Source organism: Equus asinus, chromosome 5 (genome assembly GCF_041296235.1).
Source record: "Equus asinus isolate D_3611 breed Donkey chromosome 5, EquAss-T2T_v2, whole genome shotgun sequence".
Lineage (NCBI taxonomy): Eukaryota > Metazoa > Chordata > Mammalia > Perissodactyla > Equidae > Equus > Equus asinus.
Genome location: NC_091794.1, coordinates 92597041 through 92616775, shown reverse-complemented (window position 1 = coordinate 92616775; position 19735 = coordinate 92597041). Strand labels below are relative to the sequence as shown.

Sequence of the window (19735 nt, the reverse complement as noted above, 5' to 3'; positions counted from 1 at the left end):
GAGACATTAATGGGCCAACCCAGTGGCACAGTGGTTAAGTTCACACTGTTCTGCTTCAGTGGCCCAGGGTCTCGCCGGTTTGGATCCTGGGTGCGGTCAGACCTACACACTGCTTGTCAAGCCATGCTGTGGCAGGTGTCCCACATATAAAGTAGAGAAGATGGGCACAGATGTTAGCTCAGGGCTAATCTTCCTCAAAAAAAAGAAAGAAAACTGACAAACATTATTTTCATAGTCTTTTATTGGTCACTTATATGCCATGTACCAGCATTAGCAAACAAAAAAAAAAAGTCACCATTCCCACCTAAAATAACCTGTTGTCTTAGCTTGCCTCTTCTTGTACCACTTCTCTCCTGTAAAGGAAGTATAAGCCAGTGTGTTAGTATTGCCCTAATTAATCAGTGCCACCCAGACATTTTCCTAAAAGCTGGTCTCAGTCCCATATCCGCATCTATCATCCATAGATGTCCATTCAGATTAGGTTTCATCCTGGACCAGTCACCCTAAAAAAAATACCCTGAGCCAGATGGAACTGTTTCTACCTAATCCATCTCCCACTCTGCCTGCGGGGGGGGGGGGGGGGGGGGGGGTTAAGACTCCATGGTTTGAGGTCACCCCAGACAAGGGAGCATGAGCCCAAGCCACTACAGCACGTTCACGGCAACCAGCCCTTGCTGCCAAAAGTGCAGGGCTGTCCCCTCTGCTGCATTCTACTCACAGCAGGATGTGCTCTTGGCCTCGACGGTGGGCAAATCTGCAAACATTTACTTTTGTTCTCTGGCCATGAGCAGCTAACAAATATGGCACACAAGGAAGGCCAGATATAAATGATGTATTAAAACGCCAAGATTTTTACACAGACCCGAGTGACATCTATTTACTGCACTGCTTAGGGCTCACGACAGTAAAGCACTACCTGAAACTCCAAGGAAGTTGTGATAAAGCTTCAGGTAGTCACTAACTTACCCAGTTCTGTGGATCCACAATCACAGATGAACACAGCTTCCCGGTAACACTCTAAAAAAAGGTACACCATCAAGAGACAAGAAAGCCATTGATGAACCCCTCCCAAATAGAGAAACAACAGCAGTCACCACACCAGCCTCCCAGGGCCTCACATACATCCTCCCTGTAAACCTCAAATTATCCCATTTTACCATGGGAGAAGAAAATAAGTTCAGAGAGAATTCAACCTTGTGTGAAACTAGCCCACATGCTCTATAGCAGACTACAAGCGCCGTGAGGCCAGCTTCAGCATTACTTTTCCTCCTTTTACGACCACCAAGACCAGAGTTCAGATCTGATGGGAAAGGGAACCGGAGGGGCAGGCTGACCTCAACATCTAACTGTACCTTATTCTAAAGCACAGCAATAGCAGCAAGCTGGCATCCTCAGATTCTTCATTATCAGATACCACCAGGAAACTTGAAGCAACCTGCAGAAAAAAGCGAGAAAGCTCTAAACCAAAAAGTTGACCCAATATACCCATATACAGGGAAGTTAACGCAAACACCTGGCCTCGGGGAGAAGGCTTCCAGCCCAGGCCTGAGGTGTTATAGGAAAGGCGAGTGGCAGCTGCAGGTATTATGGTGACCTGAGCTGTCAAAGTCTCTCCAGGTTGTTCTTGCATGCAGTTGGAGATCCCATGGCTACAACCAGCCACAGCCCTTGGAAACATGCTGTTCTGACCCGCCAGGTAGCTCCCAAATTAAGTCTCCACAAGAAACCTACCTGGTCCTGAGGCTGCTGTGCTCCATCGCTGTCAAGACCCCAGAGTCCTCACTCACCAGAAAGCAACTTCAGTCATCCTGCAGTCTCCATCTGGCACAGCTAGGGTGGGAACAGTGGTCCTCAGTGATCTTATTGTTCCCATCATCTGCTCTTCAGAATCATAAAGGTTTGACTGATCTTTGGTCCAGGTACTGATGCCTTAAGCGGGCAATGACTTGCTGCTGGATTTTCCCAGTACAGACATCCAACCCATTCCCATCTGCCTCCATACTGTCTTGGCCTTGGCACGCTACTTCTCGAAGGCCTTATTCTGTTAACTCTACATGCGAGACCCCACCAACGGAACATTTCTGCTGGCCTCTGGAAACGTCAATTCTAGTAAAGCTCTCTGTCTATACCAGAGAAATGGCAAGTACAAGGGGAACTGTCTTTTCCTGAAATGTTGCAGATCAGTTACAGCAAACAGAACGGCGACCGTCGAGGAAAACTGTCACTTTGGGCTCCTTTTTGACCACAGCAGCTATGTGGAAGCAGCTGCAGCTTCGATAAGGGCCACAGGGCAATCCAGGTCACACGACAGCCCCAAGGGCTCTTCAGCCCTCAGACTCACCTAGATCCTGTGCATCTACCGGGACATTCTGGAGACCAAAAAAGAGTACACAGACATCCCACAGTTCCCCATTACCACTTCATTTTACTATGTGCCAGCGTTTTGTCTCATTTAATCTTCACAGCACCATTTTATCATCCCCATTTTACAGACATGAAGTTTAGATCAATTAAGTTTCTGAATGAAGGTCGCCTATCACTACAGAGAGTGATAAAACTGGGATTCAAAATAGGACCTGAATAACTCTAAACCCATCCTCCAAAAAATCTTGTCCCTATATCCACCAGGGTGACCTCCTTAACGTGTGCTGTGCAGCCAGATAATTTGGGTGAAGTCCCTCGCCCAAGGTCACCCAGCAGGTAGCTGTCACAGATAGATTCAATCGAAGGTCAGGCTGACACCACCACGCGGCCTCCCCCAAATCCAGCCACGTCAGGCTCAGCACTGCCGCGCACACGGCCGCGTTACTCACCCGTCACCGGGGCGCAGGGCCGCGCAGGCCGAGGCGGGAGAAGGGCGTCACCCTGGCGGGTTCCGGCCACTCTCACTGCGCATGTGGCCGACGTGGATCCCGCACCTCGGCCCCAGCAGGCTGGCAGGCCCGGCTCCCCGTGTGACGCTCAGCATCCCGCAGCCTCGGGAGGCAGCCCCGGCGAGGGCAGGGCTGGAGGCGGCGAGGCTACAGCGGGGTGCGGCGGGGGATAGGTTTGCATGGCAGCAGGCCGGGCTCCCAAAAAGAAAAAACACCCAGAACGCGGCGGCCGGGAGAAAGGACGCTCGCGCATCGGCAGGGGGTTTATATAGACCCTGCCCCTCGCGGCGCGCCTGACAATTGGAGCAGCGCTTCGCACAGCCCGCTGGGAGTTGTAGTCCATTCGCCTTCTGGCGTCGGGAGGCGCGTCCGGTTCCCAGCCCGACGCGCGCGCGGGGCTGCTTTCACAGGTGGTGGAGGAACCGCGTAAAAGGTGCCTTCAGGGTCGGAAGACGGTCGTCGCCCTCCGTTCAGCACTCACTCAATATTGTGCACGGAGCACTGGGCTCCCAGATGAATGAGACCCGCCGTGCTCTCTGGGGTTCAGTCTGAGAAGACTTTCAAAGTTGGGAAGTTAGCTCTGTGAGCTGAGGAGGGCTCGGCTCAGACCGCCGTGGGCGTGCGGAGCGGCAGCCGCCGAGGCGGTTTCAGGAGGGGCTCTGTGCGGTCCGCTTGGAGGGAGGTCCCGGGGAGGAAGCGCCGATTGATTACTCACGGGAGATGAATGCGTTTTTGTTCAAAGCTTGACTCTTTTCTAATAGATAAGTAACTTTACCGAGTGCTAACTAACTAAACTGCTCGATTATCTCAGCTGGTTTTCGTAATAATCCTGTATTTAGGTATTATAATTATGCCCTTTTTACAGACAAGGAAACTGAGGAATGGATCGCACAGCTAGCGAGCGAGGTAAGAGCTGGCATCTGGAAGTCCGCCGCAGAGACCACGCGCATAATCACTGTGCCGTGGGCACGTTTTGTCCACGGGATGAGTAAGTGTCAGTGTAAAAGCAAAGGGTACGTGTCAGGAGCTAAGCTCCTCTCTGTGCTTAATCTATTTATTAATGTTTATCCTTACATGCACTTTAAAAAGCAGGCACTGCTATTATTCCCATTTTATGGAGAAGGCGACAGACTGAGAAGGTAAGAAACTTTCTGATGACTTCTAAATCTGTTTCTCCACCACCGCTTTTCTCCTAAGCTCCAGACCTTACATCCTGCTGCTTCCTTGGCATGGACACTCGGATGTCTGATAAATAGGCCTCTCAGAACACAGCCTTTCCTCCGCCAACCTGCTCTTCCCCTGCTCAGTAAGTCCTTGGAGTGCCACTGGGCTGCTCTCTTTAGCATCCCACATCCAATCCGTCAGCAAATCCTGTGTTCCCCACCTTTAGATGCGTCTAGAATCAGATCACTTCTTATCACCTCCAGTGATGCCATCATTATCACTGACCCACAAGAGCACAGCAGTCTCCCTGATTCTGCCATTGGCCCCTCCAGCCTGGTCTCAACACACCAGCCAGGACGTCAAAGAACAAACGTTTTTAATTTTGATGAAGTCCAATATATTGATTGATTTCTTTTGTAGTTTGTGCTTTTTATGCCCTATTTTTAAGATCTTTGCCCAACTCAAAGACGTTAAGATTTTCTCCTGTTTTCTTCCAGAAGTTTAATAGTTATAGCTCTTGCATTTAGATCTATGATTCATTTTGAGTTAATTTTTTTTTAAAGATTTTTTTTTTTCCCTTTTCTCCCCAAAGCCCCCAGTACATAGTTGTATGTTCTTCATTGTGGGTCCTTCTAGTTGTGGCATGTGGGATGCCGCCTCAGCGTGGCTTGATGAGCAGTGCCATGTCCACGCCCAGGATTCGAACCAACAAAACACTGGGCCGCCTGCAGCAGAGCGCGAACTTAACCACTCAGCCACAGGGCCAGCCCCTTTTTTGAGTTAATTTTTGTGTATGATGTGAGGTACGAGTCAAGGTTTATTTGTTTATTGCATATGGCTATCTAATTGTTCCATCTTCATTTGTGGAAAAGATTATCTTTTTCCGCCTAATTGCTTTGTCCCCTTTGTTAAAAATCAATTGACCACATGTGTAGGTCTGTTTCTATACTCAAAACTACACTGTCTTGATTACTGCAGCTTTTTAGTGTCTTGAAATAGGGTAATGTAAGTCGTCCAACTTTGTTCTTTTTCAAAATTGTTTCAGCTATTCAGAATCCTTTGCATTTCCATATAAATTTTAGTATCACCTAATTTGTATCTTTTAAAAAGCCTACTGGGATTTGGTTGGTATTGCATTGATTCTATAGATGAATCTGGGGAGAATTCACATCTTAACAATATTGAGTCTTCTCATCTTTGAGGATGGCATATCTCTTCATTATTTAAGTGATTTTTAATTTCACTCAACAACGTTTTGTAATTTTCAGTGTACGGGTCTTGCATCTTAAATATCTTTTGTCAGATTTGTTCCTAAGTTTTTCATATTTTTGATGCTATTATAACTGGTATTATTTTTGTCAATTTCAAATTCCAAATGGTCATTGCTAGTGTATAGACATAGAGTTAATTTTTGCATATTGACTTCATCCTGCAGCCTTGCTACTTCATTCTTATGGTTCACTTATTAGTTCTAGTGGCTTTTTTGTAAGTTCCTTAGGATTTTTCACATCTGTGAATAGACAGATTTATTTCTTCCTTCCTAATCTAGATGCCTTTTATTTCTTTTTCTTGTTGTATAGTACTGGCTAGCACTTCCAATACAATGTTGAATTAATAAGTGACATTTCATAAAATTAAAAACTCTTGATTTTCTTTTTTTTAAAGATTTTATTTTTCCTTTTTCTCCCCAAAGCCCCCCAGTACATAGTTGTGTAGTTTTGGTTGTGGGTCCTTCTAGTTGTGGCATGTGGGATGCCGCTTCAGTATGGTTTGATGAGCGGCGCCATGTCCACACCCAGGATTCGAACTGGTGAAACCCTGGGCCGCCAGAAGTGGAGCATGCGAACTTAACCACTGGGCCATGGGGCCAGACCCCACTCTTGATTTTCAAATGACATTGCTAAGAAAATAAAAGCAAGAGACAAACTGGGAGAAAATATTTGCAAAACATATATCCAACAAGGGACTTGCATCTAGAACATAAAAATTCTTAAAAGTCAACAATAAAAAGTGAAACCACTCAATTAAAAAAAAGAGCATAAAATTTGAAAGACAGTTCACTGAAGAAGATAAACAGATGGCAAATAAATACATGAAATGATGATCAACATTATCAATCGTTAGGGAAATGCAAATTAAAACTACAGTGAGATAACATTACAAATTCATTGGAATGGCTAAAAATTAAAAAGGTTGACAATATCAAGTGATAAGAAAGTGGAGCAACTGGAACTTTCTGGGTTTTTTATTTATTTATTTTTTGGTGAGGAAGATTGTCGCTGAGCTAACATCTATGCCAGCCTTCCTCTATTTGGTATGTGGGATGCCGCCACAGCGTGGCTTGGTGAGTGGTGTGTAGGTCTGTGCCCGAGATCCAAACCTCTGACCCCTGGGCTGCCAAAGCAGAGCGTGTGAACTTAACCACTATGCCACAAGGCTGGCCCCTGGAATCTTCATACAGTGTTCAGAATTGTAAAATGGTACAACCACTTTTGAAAACAGTTTGGCGGTTTCTAAAAAAGTAAAATATGCACCCACCGTATGACAACATTGCACTACGCAGTATCTCCCGAGAGAAATGAAAGCATACATCCATGCCAAGACTTGAACATGAATGTTCATAGCACATTTATTTGTAATAGCCAGACTGGAAACCACGCAATGTCCTTCAACAGGGGATTGGATAAACAACTTGCCGTGTATTCATACAGTGGAATACTACTCAGTTATGAAAAGGAACAAACTTGATACATGCAACAAAATGGAGAAATCTTAATGCTGTGGAGTGAAGGAAACCAGACAAAGACTGCATACTGTATGATTTCATTTCTGGAAAATATAAACTAATCTCCTGTGGTGGAAAGATTAGTGGTTGCCTGGGAGGGGGAGGTCAGGAGAGAAGAATCAAAAAAGGACATGGGGAAACTTTTGGGGGTGATAGATGTTCATTATCTTGATTGTGGTAATGGTTTCATGTGTGTACACATGTCAAAACTCATATTGTACATTTTTAATATGTGCAGTTTATTGTGTGTCAATTATACCACAATAAAGATGTAACAAAAAAGTAAACAAGAAAAAAATTTTTAAGATTCATACCTGAGCCAACGTTTGTTGCCAATCTTCTTTTTTTCTTCTTCTTCTCCCCAAAGCCCCCCCAGTACATAATTGTATATTTTTTTAGTTGTGGGTCCTTCTAGTTGTGGCATGTGGGATGCCACCTCAGCACGGCTTGATGAGCGGTGCCATGTCTGCACCCAGGATCCGAACTGGTGAAACCCTGGGCTGCCGAAGCTTGCAAACTTAACCACTTGGCCATGGGGCCAGCCCCTATAGCACTTCTTGCCCCCTGGCATCACATTATATATGTATTCATTTTCTGTCTTCCTCATTACAATGTGAGCTCCCCAAGAACAGGAATTGTGTCTTTTCTTCTTACCTTTTTTTTTTTTTTTTTTTTGCTGAGGAAGACTGGCCCTGAGCTAACATCCATGCCCATCTTCCTCTACTTTATATGTGGGACGCCTACCACAGCATGGCTTGCCAAGCTATATAAGTGCCCGGTGTGTCAGAGATAGGCAGCATTTATTGAAATAATTAGTAAGTGAATGAATTAATTAATGAATAAGCCCTGGCCAAGGCCACATAGCTAGTAAGTGGCACTTGGAACTAAAACCCAGATCTGTCTAATGCAAAATGTGCATAACCTTGCCTGCTGTGTTACACAGTTCTTCCAGAACTACCCTGTGAAGTGGGCGCCATGATTCACCTCACTTGGCAGACCAGGAAGTAGGGTTGGAGAGGAGAAATGACTTCTTCCCCAGGGTCACATAGTGAGTCTATGGCAAGGTCAGCTGACATCTGGATTTGGCTGCCAGGTGCAGTCGGAGGCAGACACATGACCCCAGCCCACAGCAGGAGCATCCAGGAGAGGAAGTTCAAGGAGTCAGATGCTGACAGTGCACACTGCCCACATGCGCTAACCACAGAGGCTTCTGGGAAGGCTGGGTTCAGACTGCATTTCAAGCTGTTTCATGCCTCTCTGCCTTTGCCCAGCCACCGCTGCCTGCAGCGCCCTTCCTCCCTGACCTCCCAGCTCCCACTTATCCTTGGAGACCCTGCTTGAGCATCACCTCCTCCAAGAGTCCTTCTCTGTCCTTGCAGCTGCCTGAGTCTAGGTCTATCGTATTTGAATGAATAATGAGCGAATGAATGAATGGCACTTATTCACTTTCATTCATTCATTCAATCATAAATATTGAGTTCCTACTTTGTGCCAAGCGCTGAGGATACAACCATTGGTCCCTGCCCTCCAGGGGCTTGAGCCTAGCAGGGAGACATCACAGTGGACAAAAGGGCATGTGACCTCATTGGCCAGTCAGTGAGGGGCTTCCTGAGGCCCGAAGTAGGGGTGTAAAGAGCAAAAGAGGAGTGTTCCTGGCAGAGGGCTGAGAAGAGGAGAGATGCCCAGCACGGGTAGAGCTCAGAGTACCAGCGGGAGGTAAAGTAGGGGCTGGGGGCATCCACACGGGCCTCATGCAAAAAGTATTTATTCAGCTGAACCGAGCAAGGCGAGGAGACCATCCCGACGGAGGAATCCGTGGGGCAGGTGGGAGTGGTTCGGGCAGAGCTGGCAGAGAGATTCCTCCCCAACACACACACCCTTCTGGAGGCTCCTCGTGGTTCCTGGTCTCTCCTACTCCTGGAGGTGGGGGGCGAGCAGAGACTTGGACCCCTTCAGGCTCTACCATGCAGGTGACTAGTCACCGCGATTACCTGGAGACCTGACAAAATGGCTTCTCACTGTTTTATTTCGAGTTAGCCAGAAGAAAACTGGCCCTTCCCAGATCCCCAACCTGTCTGGCCGGAAACAGAAATAGCAAACAAGGCTTTGGCCTTGGATAGACTTGGGAGCTAGTCTCAGTTTTCCCTGCTCAGTGACCTTGGGCTGGTTTAACTTTTCTGTAAAAATTGGCACAATAGGGGCTGGCCCGGTGGCATAGTGGTTAAGATCAAGTATTCCACTTCAGCGGCCCAGGATTTGCACCCGAATCCCAGGTGCAGACCTAGCATGGCTCATCAAGCCACGCTGTGGCAGCGTCCCACGTAAAGTAAAGGAAGACTGGCACGGATGACAGCTGGGCGACAATTTTCCTCAAGCAAAAAAAGGAAGATTGGCAACAGATGTTAGCTCAGCGCCAATCTTCCAAGAATAAAAAAAGAAATTAGCAGAATAACAACACCTACTCACAAGGTTGTGTGGGGAGGAAATGTGATGTTGTGATGGTTTGTGACAGTGAGGGTTACCCCCTCCTCCAATTTGCCAAAACAAGTTAACCTGGTAAAATCTACCCAGAGTGGCATAGTGGATTAAACTAATAGATGAGCTGTTTGGGACCAGCCAGAACGCCAGCCTTGATGCCCTGCGTCTCCGGAGGCCAGACCGGCAAGGGTGGAGTGGGTCTTACAAGCAAAGGTGCCTCCCTTCCCCTTGCCCCTAACCCAAGCGGGTCCTGACCACCGAGACTTGGTCCTCTTGTGATTTGATTTGCAGGCCTCTTCTGTGGCCTCAAGGGGGTAATGAAGAGTGAGATAAACCCCAGCGTAAGTCCCAGCTCTGCTGTGTGACCTGAGACAAACCCCACAGCTGAGCCTCAGTCTCCTCAGTTCTAAAATGGGCCCACTATGACCCTCTCAAAGGGTTGCTGCCCCCAAAGCATAAGGGACTGACCACCCGGCCTCATAAATTCCAGCTGTCCAGTCCACAGGCCAACTGCACTCCCTCTGGAATCTCAGGAGTCTGTCTGGCCTGCCTCCTCCCCCAAGTGTCCAAGTCCCTGTCTGGGCCCCGGGAGGAAGCCGTGGGGGCTGTTGAACATGGACCCTGAACGTTGAAAAGGAGGCCCCAGGCCAGGGCAAACGGGCTCCGGGAAAAGGGCAGCTGGGTGGGGAGGGAGCATCTCTATACCGTCAGCTTTCTGGAGTGGCGTCGCCAGGTCCCTGAGCAGGGGCCCACCTGGGGAATTAAGAGGAGAGGGGGGCTGGAGAGAGACACCATCCCAGCGAGTGAGCCAGTGAAGCGGATGCTCTCGTTCCCGAGCCTCCCCAACCCTCCTCCCGGGCGTCTCGGGCGTCTTGCTGGCTGAATCTCTCTGTCCTCTGAAGCAGGGGTCATCGTTATCCCTGTTTTACAGAGAAGAAAACTGAGGCTCAGAGGAAGCGACTTGGCCAGCGTCCTCGGGCCCGGGGCGCCCTCTGCTCCACTGTCCCCCGCGCCGCGGTGACCGCTCAGTGGCCTGGCGCGGGGGAGGGCCCGGGGCGGGGCGGGGCGGACCGACGGCCCGGGGCGGGCGGCCGGGAGGCCGAGCCGCGGGCCATGGAGGCTGGGGGCTGCCTCTACCAGTTCCGGATCGCGCTGCTGGGTGACGCGGCCGTGGGCAAGACGTCGCTGCTGCGGCGCTACGTGGCGGGCGCGCCCGGGGCCCCGCAGCCGGAGCCCGAGCCCGAGGCGGAGCCGCCCACGGTGGGCGTCGAGTTCTACAGCCGCGCGCTGCAGCTGCCGGCCGGGCCGCGCGTCAAGCTGCAGCTCTGGGACACTGCGGGCCACGAGCGCTACAGGTGCGGGGCCGTGGGCCGGGGGGTGGGCCCGACTGAGGGCGTCGATGCCCGTCCTCCCGGCCAGGGGGGTCCCTCAGAAGAGTCAACCTCAGAGGCCCAAGGAGAGCTCTAGGGGTCCCTGCCCTGGGTCTCTGGTCCTTCACTCTGAGACAGTCATCCTCCAACTACGGCTGGGGGAGCCAAGGCCCTGAGCAGGACCCTGAGACCTGGTGCCGCCCTAGAGGGACCTCCAGGCCTCGGGGGGAGGGGTGGGAAGATCTGGACGTTGAAAGCTGGAGGGATGAATGCTGAGAGAGCCCACAGAGGCAGAGAAAGGGAGGCGTCCCAGAGACAGAAAAGGAAGAGAGATGGATGTTGGCCTTGAAGGATGCGGAGGAGTTTGCCAGGCAAAGAATGCGAAACAAAGACCAGCTTTGTTTCAGGAAAACATCAGGCTTCAGGAGAGGGAGCGGAGGAATGGGCAGGAGGGTGTGTGAATCACACCCGCTCCCTAATTGGGGAGGACGCAGTCTTGTGGGACAGACACAGACACCGAATACGGGGAACAAAAGCACAGGACGGTGTGAAATGAGCTATCTGGGGGGATGAGGCAGTCAGGGGATGGGGGTCCTGCTTCTGGGGGTGTCTGGAAGGCATCAGCCTCTTCCAATGCACTCTTCAACCCCACCAGGTGCATCACCAGGTCCTTCTACCGGAACGTGGTGGGTGTCCTGCTGGTCTTTGATGTGACAAACAGGAAGTCCTTTGAACACATCCCAGACTGGCACCAGGAGGTCATGGCCACTCGTGGCCCCGACAAGGCCATCTTCCTGCTGGTTGGCCACAAGAGTGACCTGCAGAGCACCCGCTGTGTCTCGGCTCAGGAGGCAGAGGAACTGGCCACCTCCCTGGGCATGGCCTTCCTGGAGACCTCAGCCAAAAATAACTGCAACGTGGATCTGGCTTTTGACACCCTTGCTGATGCCATCCAGCAGGCCCTGCAGCAGGGGGACATCAAGCTGGAGGAGGACTGGGGGGGTGTCCGACTTATCCACAAGACCCAAATCGCCAGGTCCACCAGCAGGAAGCAGCACCCAGGCCCATGCCACTGTTGACTCTGGGAGGGAACCGGTTAAAGTGGTGCTGGCCTCCGAGGAGCTGGCGGGAGGGAGAGTTAGTGTCCCTCTGGAGGGCAAATGGAAGAATGTATCCAAAGGGTTAATATAAAGTCTCCTGGCAAAGTCATGCTTCCTGGGTTTTGAGGTCTCCGGAGCTCAGCCACTCTCTACCAGAAGGGTCTAAGGCCAGACCTTCCTGTCTTTGACCCTGTTTCCTGTTTGTCCCTGGGGCTCATAAAAGACCCCACCTCTCAGGGAGGTGCGGGCATGAATGAGATAATGGATGGGATATGCTCAGCCAGAGCATGCCACTCAGTGAGAATCGAATGACAAGAGCTGTCATCACCATTCTCTCTTGGCCGGGCCGTGACCATTTCTGGCAGCATCCCTGGGCTCGGACGCCGAGATGCTCAGCGTCTGGACGCCGCTGCACAGGTGAGGATGGGTGCAGGGCATTTCGGGGAGAGCCCGCCTCGCAGCCTCCTTACGTCCTCAGGCTTGGAGGAGTCTTTTTGTAAAAATTTCTTGGTGAGGAAGATTAGTCCTGAGCTAACGTTTGCCGCCAATCCTCATCTTTTCGCTGAGGAAGATTGGCCCTGAGTAACATCTGTGCCTATCTTCCTCTGTTTTATATGTGGGAGTCCTGCCACAGCATGGCTTGATGAGCGGTGCTAGGTCCGTGCCTGGGATCTGAACCAGTGAACTCCAGGCCACCGAAGCAGAGTGCATGAACTTAACCACTATGCCACCAGGCCAGCCCCTTGGATGAGTCTTAAAGTGTGGCCTCAAACCCAGGGTTGCTGCCCAAGCCCCTCCTCCAAGGCCAGGGGCTGGATCTGGATCTGGGATGAACATGAATGAGCAGCTCCAAAGTTGGGCACCCAGTGAACACTGGGATTAGCCACCAAGTTCCCCTTTCGGGGCTGAAGATCCAACCTATAGCCTCGCCACCCCAGCTGCTGGGAGTGCTGCCCAATGAGGGACCTCAGCTTGCCGCACTTTCTGGGATCTGCCCACCCCTCAGGGGCAGCCACCATGCAATGTCACTCTAAGGGGGGAGGCTGCTCAAAGGCCCAGCCCTCTTGTCCCAACACTGGACAACTCTGAAGGTCAAACCCAGCTTCATCACTCTCTCTGGGAGGCCACTGTTGCAACAACATCACAGCTAAGTTCTTCCTCTGCTCAATCCTGCTTCCTTCCTTTCCTCCCCGAAGCAGGTACTGAGTTCAAGAATCTTCTCATGTCTGCACACCAACCTCCAACTCAGTCTGCCTTGCAACAGAAACTGCTAGGCAGAGAATGTCCTGGAGCAATCAGGGCAGGCTTCATGGAGGAAATGGGGTTTATGTTGGGAAGAATCTCAACAAGTGTAGAGGGTGTGTCTTGGGGGTGTCATTGTGCCAGTGGGCATGAGAAGGGCATGGGCAGCTGCCACAGCAAAAAGAGTGCACCCACTTAACTCACTTTGGGACCTGGAGCCGGTACAGTCCACCTCCTTGACTCCAGATTCCTTCTCAGTAACATGTGACTGATAATCCCTCCTTCCTAGGTTCTTGAGAGGTTTTCAATCAGGGTGAGTTTCTTAGCTTCCTCCCCACGGGGCCTGGGCCGGGTGGGTCTCCCTGTGCGTGGACTGCCTCCTCCTTTTAAAACAGCATCACTCAGCCTTATGACAGTCTTGCAAGGTCAGCACGATCATGCTCGTGTCACACAGGGGAAAGCCTGGGTCAGGAGAGGGAAGTGATCTCTAGAGCACATGACCGTTCCTTCAGCAGATCTTTCTAAGGAGCATCTCCTCTGTTCTGGGCTCTGGAAATACATCCGTGAACATGACAGGAAACCCCTCCTGGGGCTGACATTATAGTGGAAGAGAGAAAAAACGAGGCAGTAAGTGAATGAAATGGTTTTTCGTTTGTAAGTGCTGTAAAGACCACAGGTCCCAGGGATGGGACTGAGAGTGACAGGGGCTCCTTTAGAGCTTGTGGTCATGGAGGGCCTCTCTGAGGAGATGACCTTTGAGCTGAGACCCGGAGGAGGAGGAGGAGCCAAGCTAAGAGCAGAGACTCAGGCAGAAGGAAGAGCGGCCAGCACTGATGGAGCCCTCCTTGTTAACAAGGTAGGTACCAGGTACGCTTATGACTCCATTTTACTGATGTGGAGACTGAGGCCCAGAGAGCTTAAGTGAAGCCAGTAAGTAAAGGGGGAGCCCCGAGGCAAGGAAGAGCCGGGCTCTTTGTAGGAATTTACTGGAGATCTGAGCAGCTACAGTGAAGTGAAGAAGCAGGGAGTGACCTGCAACTGGGCTTGTGGCTTCTGATCTCGTGGAGCTTCCCCGTAGTAAAAGTCTACAGTGAGGCTTGTTTGGGAGATAAGCTGCTGGTCCTGGGGAGGGAGGTGGGGCTTTGGCCGTCGGGTGCTCAAAGCAAATCCCCAAATCCCTGGAAAAAAGAGAGGAAGAAAAAGCTGACCCTCCCCGCTCGGGATCCTGGCGGGGCATTGGAGGACCAGCCCGAAGCGCTGGCCCACCCAGGACAGGGTCCACCTCCAGGGGAGAGACAGTGCCCATCGTCCCCAGTTGCCTCCCTTGAGGAATGTTCAGCAGGCTGGAGTCACACATCTCCCTGACCCTCACAGCCTCAGTTTCCCATCTGTGAAGCGGGGATAAGCACAGTTTCTGTCTCACGGGGCTGTTGTGAGGATTAAACGTGCTATTATGGCCACATATGGCTCATGCACTGTGAGCTATGTCTTTTGCTAATGGCTTATTAACCCCGCAGCAACCCTGTGACTTTGGCTCATCTTGTCCGTTTCACAGACAGGGACCTAACGTCGGGGCAGGAAACTGGTGTGGCTGAATCTGTGAACCCAGGGCAGCGTAGTGCTCCACTAGCCTCGTCCACTGCCTTGGGCCGGGCCTGGAAGGTCCTACCTTGCCTCAGGGCTCTGAGCACCCCCGTCACAAGCCCCCTGGGTGTGGCAAAACCTCTCGAGACTCTACGTGGCTTTGATGGGTGTGATTCTGGACGGATGCAGCCCTGCCCAGCCCCGAGCCCGCTGGCTAGAGGAAAGGCAGAGGACAGCAGTGGAGAGAGGGAGGAGGCCGAGAGGGGCAGGCCCACCCGAGAGCTGAGCCCCACCTCCCACCACTGTTCATTTGCAGGCCTTCTCTCCTGGGAGCAGGCCCCGCACCCAGTTTGCCATTGCTGTCACAGTTCAGGCCCCCTGGTCTCCAGTGTAGATCTTGAGGGTCTCAGGTCTCTAGGGTGTCCTGTGTGATTCAGCATCCACATTGCCCCAGAGGGATCTTTTTAAAGTAGATTGGACCTGGCTGCTCCCCTCCTGGAATCCTTCTCCGGCTCCCCATCACCCACTCGATAAAATCCAAACCTGTCCCCTGACCCTGGTCCAGGCCTTTCCTGATCTGGTGCCTGCTGCATCTCCACCCGCTTTGCCCCGCCAGATTCTGAACCACTTGCAGGCCTGGGCATTGCACGTGCTGTTTCCTTTGCCGGGACGGCCCCAGCCCTCTCTCTCCTCCCTGTGATATCACCTCCTCTTAACCATCACATTATCCCGGCTGCCAAAATTAGGGCAGGCTTGGCAGTCATACCTGATTTGAATCCCAGCTCCACTATGTATAACTGTGGAACCCTGGGCGTCATCATCCTAAGCCTCAGTGGACTCATCTGTAAAATGGGGATAAAAATATCTACCTCACGGGGTTTTAGAAAGGATCAGAGGAGAAATCAAAGGCAGTGCTTGTCACACGGTGGGAATTCCCGAAATGGAGTCCCCTCCTCGTTTCCCTGAGGGTTTTGTTATTAATCACTGTAACGGAACAGAGACTACCAAAGTAACCACTTTGGGGAAATAACAAGGATTTCCAGACACTAACAAAGTTCTTAAAGGTCCTGACCCCCTTCTGGAGATATGGAATGGGCTCTGCTTTCTTATTAAGGGTGAAGTTCTAGAATCTTCCCTTTGGGTTTATCCCTAGGCTATTCTGAGCAAGCAAAGCTCCCTCTCCAAGGCAGCACCCTGGCCAAACCCTCCAGCCACAGCAGCTTCAACAGAACAGGCTCCTTGGCCTCTAGACCCTTTTTTTTTTTTTCTGGTGAGGAAGATTGTCACTGAGCTAACATTTGTGCCGATCTTCCTCTATTTTGTTGTGGGATGCCGCCATAGTGTGGCTTGATGAGTGGTCCGAGGTCTACGCCCAGGATCCAAACCTGTGAACCCTGGGCTGCTGAAGTGGAGCGTGCGAACCTAACCACTATGCCACCAGGCCAGCCCCTCTAGGGCTTTCCATGAGCTGTACCCTCAGCCTGAAAACCTTGCAATCCAGGCCTGAATCTATCCCGTTTGCCTTTTAGAAGGAACAGAGCCAAAGTCTGCCACCATGGGACCCTGTCTGAAGATTCTGCCTGCTCTGGGGGCAGTGGGTGAAGAGGGAAGACCCATCCTGTTCACCAGGCACAGGCTGGGACTGCAGGCGTCTGGGTAGGAGCCCAGCCTCTGTGCTCTATGTCTGAGCCGCGGTCTCTTCATGGTAAAATAAGAGTGATTCCCAGGGCCGGCTGGGTGGTGCAGCAGTTAAGTTCGCATGCTCTGCTTCAGCGGCCTGGGGTTCACTGATTCGGATCCTGGGTGCAGATCTACGCACTGCTTATCAAGCCACGCTGTGGCAGGCGTCCCACATATAAAGTGGAGGAAGATGGGCACGGATGTTATCTCAGGGCAGTCTTCCTCAGCAAAAAGAGGAGGATTGGCGGCAGATGTTAGCTCAGGGCTAATCTTCCTCAAAAGAGTGATTCCCACCTCACAGGCTTGCTAGAGGATTAAATATGACGTGTGTTAAGTGCCCAATAAGCGTTAAGTTCCTTCTGCTAACAAGCCCCCTTTGTGTCTTTCATGTGTTGTTCCTTTACCTGGAACATCCTTCCTCCATCTCTGTCAAAATTCTGTTCATCTTTCCGGGCTGGCCCCATAGCACAGGGGTTAAGTTCCGTGTGCTCTGCTTCAGTGGCCCGGGATTGTGGGTTTGGATCCCGGGTGCAGACCTACACCATTCATCAGCCATGCTGTGGCAGTGACTCATATACAAAGTAGAGGAAGATTGGCACAGGTGTTAGCTCAGGGCTAATCTTCCTCCAACAAAAAAAGAGGAAGATTGGCAATGGATGTTAGCTCAGGGCAAATCTTCCTCACCAAAAAAAAAACTTCTGTTCATCCTTCAAGGCTCGGCCCAACCTAATATATCAGTTCCTTCTCTGAGCCTTTAGGCACATGAGTGGCTCTCTTCTTTGGAGATTTCAGGCTGTGTTCTCTTTATCTTTTTGCCCCACTACACTGTAGCTCTTCAAGGCCAGGGCTGATTCTCTTCGGGAGGGTGGCTTGGGCAAGGGAACACTGGGCTTTTTAAAACTACTATGGGGGGGGGCCAGCCTGGTGGTGTAGTGGTTAAGTTTGCACCCTCTGCTTTGGTGGCCTGGGGTTCACAGGTTTGGATCCTAGGTATGGACATAAACACCGCTCATCAAGCCATGCTTTGGTGGGGTCCCACATACAAAATAGAGGAAGATTGGCACAGATGTTAGCTCAGGGACAGTCTTCCTCAGCAAAAAGGAGGATTGGAACAGATGTTAGCTCAGGGCCAATCTTCCTCACCAAAAAATAAAATATATTATGGAAATTTTCAAACATACCAAAACTAAAGCAGCTGGTATAAAGTATAAAATAGTACAAAGAACTCCTTGTATCCGTAACTCAGCTTCAACAAATATCAACAGGAACGGCCCATCTTGTGTGGCTTTTCCCCCTCGCTGTATGAATGTTTATTCAGGATCCTGGCTCTGGCAGGGAACCGGGGCTCCATCTCTTGTTGACAGGTGTGGATCTTTCCAGAGCCCCTGGCTGGGACAACTCCTGTGAAGTCTCAGTTGGGAAGGGCAAGCTCTGCACTGCACAACCCTCATTCCTGCAGGTACAGGCCCAGGGCTGGGACTCAGGCCAGCAGAGAGGAAGAAGGGACGTCCTAGCATATGGGGGCTATGGCCTGCTCCCCATGGTCTTTCAAGCTACCACCTGGGGAACACGCAGGATGGATATGGGACCAGGGCCTCTATTTTGGGGAAGCCCTGCTTCTGTTTTGATGGGACCTAGCTCTGCAAGGTGGTTTCAAATGGCACTCTGTGACATGTCCTTGCAGAGGTGTGGCGGAAGCTTCACTAAGCCTGGGTCTGGGCATGTGCTGGGGAGCCCAGACCTGGAAGCCCCTGATCGTCTTGGGGTTCTGCTTCAGTTCTCTTGCCGTGCATCTGAACCAGCCCAGGGCCACGTGCTTTGTGCCTCAGCTCTGGTCTGGTTCCTTCTCTCCACTGGCCTCCTGCATCGTCCCACCTTCGCTCTCTGGAAGTACCAGTTCACATCATCCTTCTAGGAGATGCGACTGTGGGCAAATCATCCTTGCTGAGGCGCTACCCAGAGGGCATCTCTGTCGAGGGCGTCACCCAGACGGTGCTGGCGGACTTCTCCATGCACTTTGTAGAGGGAGAGCCCGGGGTCCAGGTAAAGATCCAGTTCTGGGTCACAGCTGGCCAGGAAAGGTTCCAGTGAACATGGCAGTGGCAGGCCCCTGAGCTTGGCCCCTGCCTGCTGCCTTCTACACCACCCACCCCTGAGGGGGAGAGCCCACGCCCCAGGAAGAGAAGGGGCCAGAGAAGGGGCCTTGGAGGCCATGAGAAGGATGGACTATGGACCAAGAGCACAGGTCTGAGTCCTGGCCTGCTCAATGACTCCAAATGGGTCACATTACCCCTTTGGAACCCAGTGTTCTTACCTGGAAAATAAAGGGCTACTCTGAGTGACTCTAGAAGCCTTTTCTAACTACCCATAATTAGGAGAGCTCAGTCCAGCTCCGCCCGCCCCCTCCCTGCCTCACCTCATGCAGGCATAGGCCACCCTCCACAGGATGGCTTCCTGGTCCCAGATGGCTCCTCCTGTGTCCTCAAAACTCAGCCCCATTGTTGCGACCCTCCCCACCCCGCCTTTTGGTTAATTCCTTCTCAGGAAAACCTCTGAAGCCTGACTCCTTTTAGTCCAAATTAACTGTAGTAACCTCCTGGCTGGGCCCCGCCTTGCCTGCTCCCATTCCGCTCTCCACACTGGCAGCCAGAGCAAGGCTTTTACCATGCAAATATAGTCACCTCCGTCCTCCATCCAAAATGCCACTGGCTTCTCAACCCTGTACAGTGCTTTCAAACTTTTTGTTTATATGCCCGTTTTTAGCATCAGAATCCTCTTATCAGATGGAATTTTCCCATAGCCCTAAAGTGACGAGTAATTAAGAGATTGCTCAGGCTGAAGAAGGGTCAGAAGCCCAGAGGCAGCCTGCTAGGGCTCCCGCCTCCTGCAAGACACACACACATGCACACATGCGTGCACATGCACGCATGTGTGGCAGCCTCCAAAGCATGGGCACTGGGCCATACCACTAAGCCTGAGAGCTATCCACCCACCACGCTCACTTTGTGCTCATCTCTGGCCCTTCTCTCCTAATGCTGCACCTTGTGCTTGAGCAGCACTGACGCATTCACTTCTTCACACCACTAGGCCTTTGCATATGCTGTTCCCGTTCCTTAGTTACTCCTCTCTGTGTGTCCACGGGACTAAGGGAGACAGTTTAGGGCACAGTTAAGAGTGCCGGCTCTGGAGTCAGATGCACTTGGCTGAAATCTCGGACCATCACTACTTACTGTATGATCTTGAGTAAATTACTTAAACTCTCGAAGTCTTAGTTTCCTCACTGGAAAACAGGATTAAATGAGATATTACAAAAGGAGCTTGACACATACTAGGCATATTCTTTCTTCTTCAGCCTTCTTGGGAACACACCATGAGCTCATCCACAGGGGGTGCTCAGCAGGGCACAGGGTACCAAGTAAGCACCCTGCAAAGGCCCTCCTGATGCTGGAGCACAGGCTT

The 19735-nt window shown here is 51.3% G+C and overlaps 1 protein-coding gene, 2 long non-coding RNA genes and 4 other non-coding genes across 7 annotated transcripts; 2 read left to right on the top strand and 5 right to left on the bottom strand.

Annotated features, from left to right (window-relative positions):
- Positions 1 to 223: 223 nt before the first annotated feature.
- LOC123285766 (uncharacterized) lies at positions 224 to 3130 on the bottom strand. The gene is made up of 5 exons (XR_006527724.2): positions 2814 to 3130; positions 1732 to 1830; positions 1353 to 1435; positions 967 to 1017; positions 224 to 353 (listed from the first exon to the last, which is right to left on the bottom strand). It is a non-coding gene; the product is annotated as an uncharacterized lncRNA (long non-coding RNA).
- LOC123286155 (small nucleolar RNA SNORD99) lies at positions 426 to 499 on the bottom strand. The gene has a single exon (XR_006528429.1). It is a non-coding gene; the product is annotated as a small nucleolar RNA SNORD99 (small nucleolar RNA).
- On the bottom strand, positions 1193 to 1325 carry LOC123286203 (small nucleolar RNA SNORA61). The gene has a single exon (XR_006528472.1). It is a non-coding gene; the product is annotated as a small nucleolar RNA SNORA61 (small nucleolar RNA).
- On the bottom strand, positions 1552 to 1682 carry LOC123286202 (small nucleolar RNA SNORA44). The gene has a single exon (XR_006528471.1). It is a non-coding gene; the product is annotated as a small nucleolar RNA SNORA44 (small nucleolar RNA).
- LOC123286195 (small nucleolar RNA SNORA16B/SNORA16A family) lies at positions 2154 to 2288 on the bottom strand. The gene has a single exon (XR_006528464.1). It is a non-coding gene; the product is annotated as a small nucleolar RNA SNORA16B/SNORA16A family (small nucleolar RNA).
- A 56-nt stretch (positions 3131 to 3186) lies between the features above and the next one.
- LOC139045336 (uncharacterized) lies at positions 3187 to 4401 on the top strand. Its single transcript, XR_011503516.1, has 4 exons — positions 3187 to 3306; positions 3739 to 3861; positions 4071 to 4179; positions 4264 to 4401. It is a non-coding gene; the product is annotated as an uncharacterized lncRNA (long non-coding RNA).
- A 5951-nt stretch (positions 4402 to 10352) lies between these two features.
- On the top strand, positions 10353 to 11879 carry RAB42 (RAB42, member RAS oncogene family). The gene is made up of 2 exons (XM_014853687.3): positions 10353 to 10655; positions 11326 to 11879. The coding sequence occupies exons 1-2, from the start codon at positions 10414 to 10416 to the stop codon at positions 11747 to 11749; spliced, it is 666 nt and encodes a 221-aa protein (XP_014709173.1). The 5' UTR covers positions 10353 to 10413; the 3' UTR covers positions 11750 to 11879.
- The last annotated feature ends 7856 nt before the right edge of the window (positions 11880 to 19735 follow it).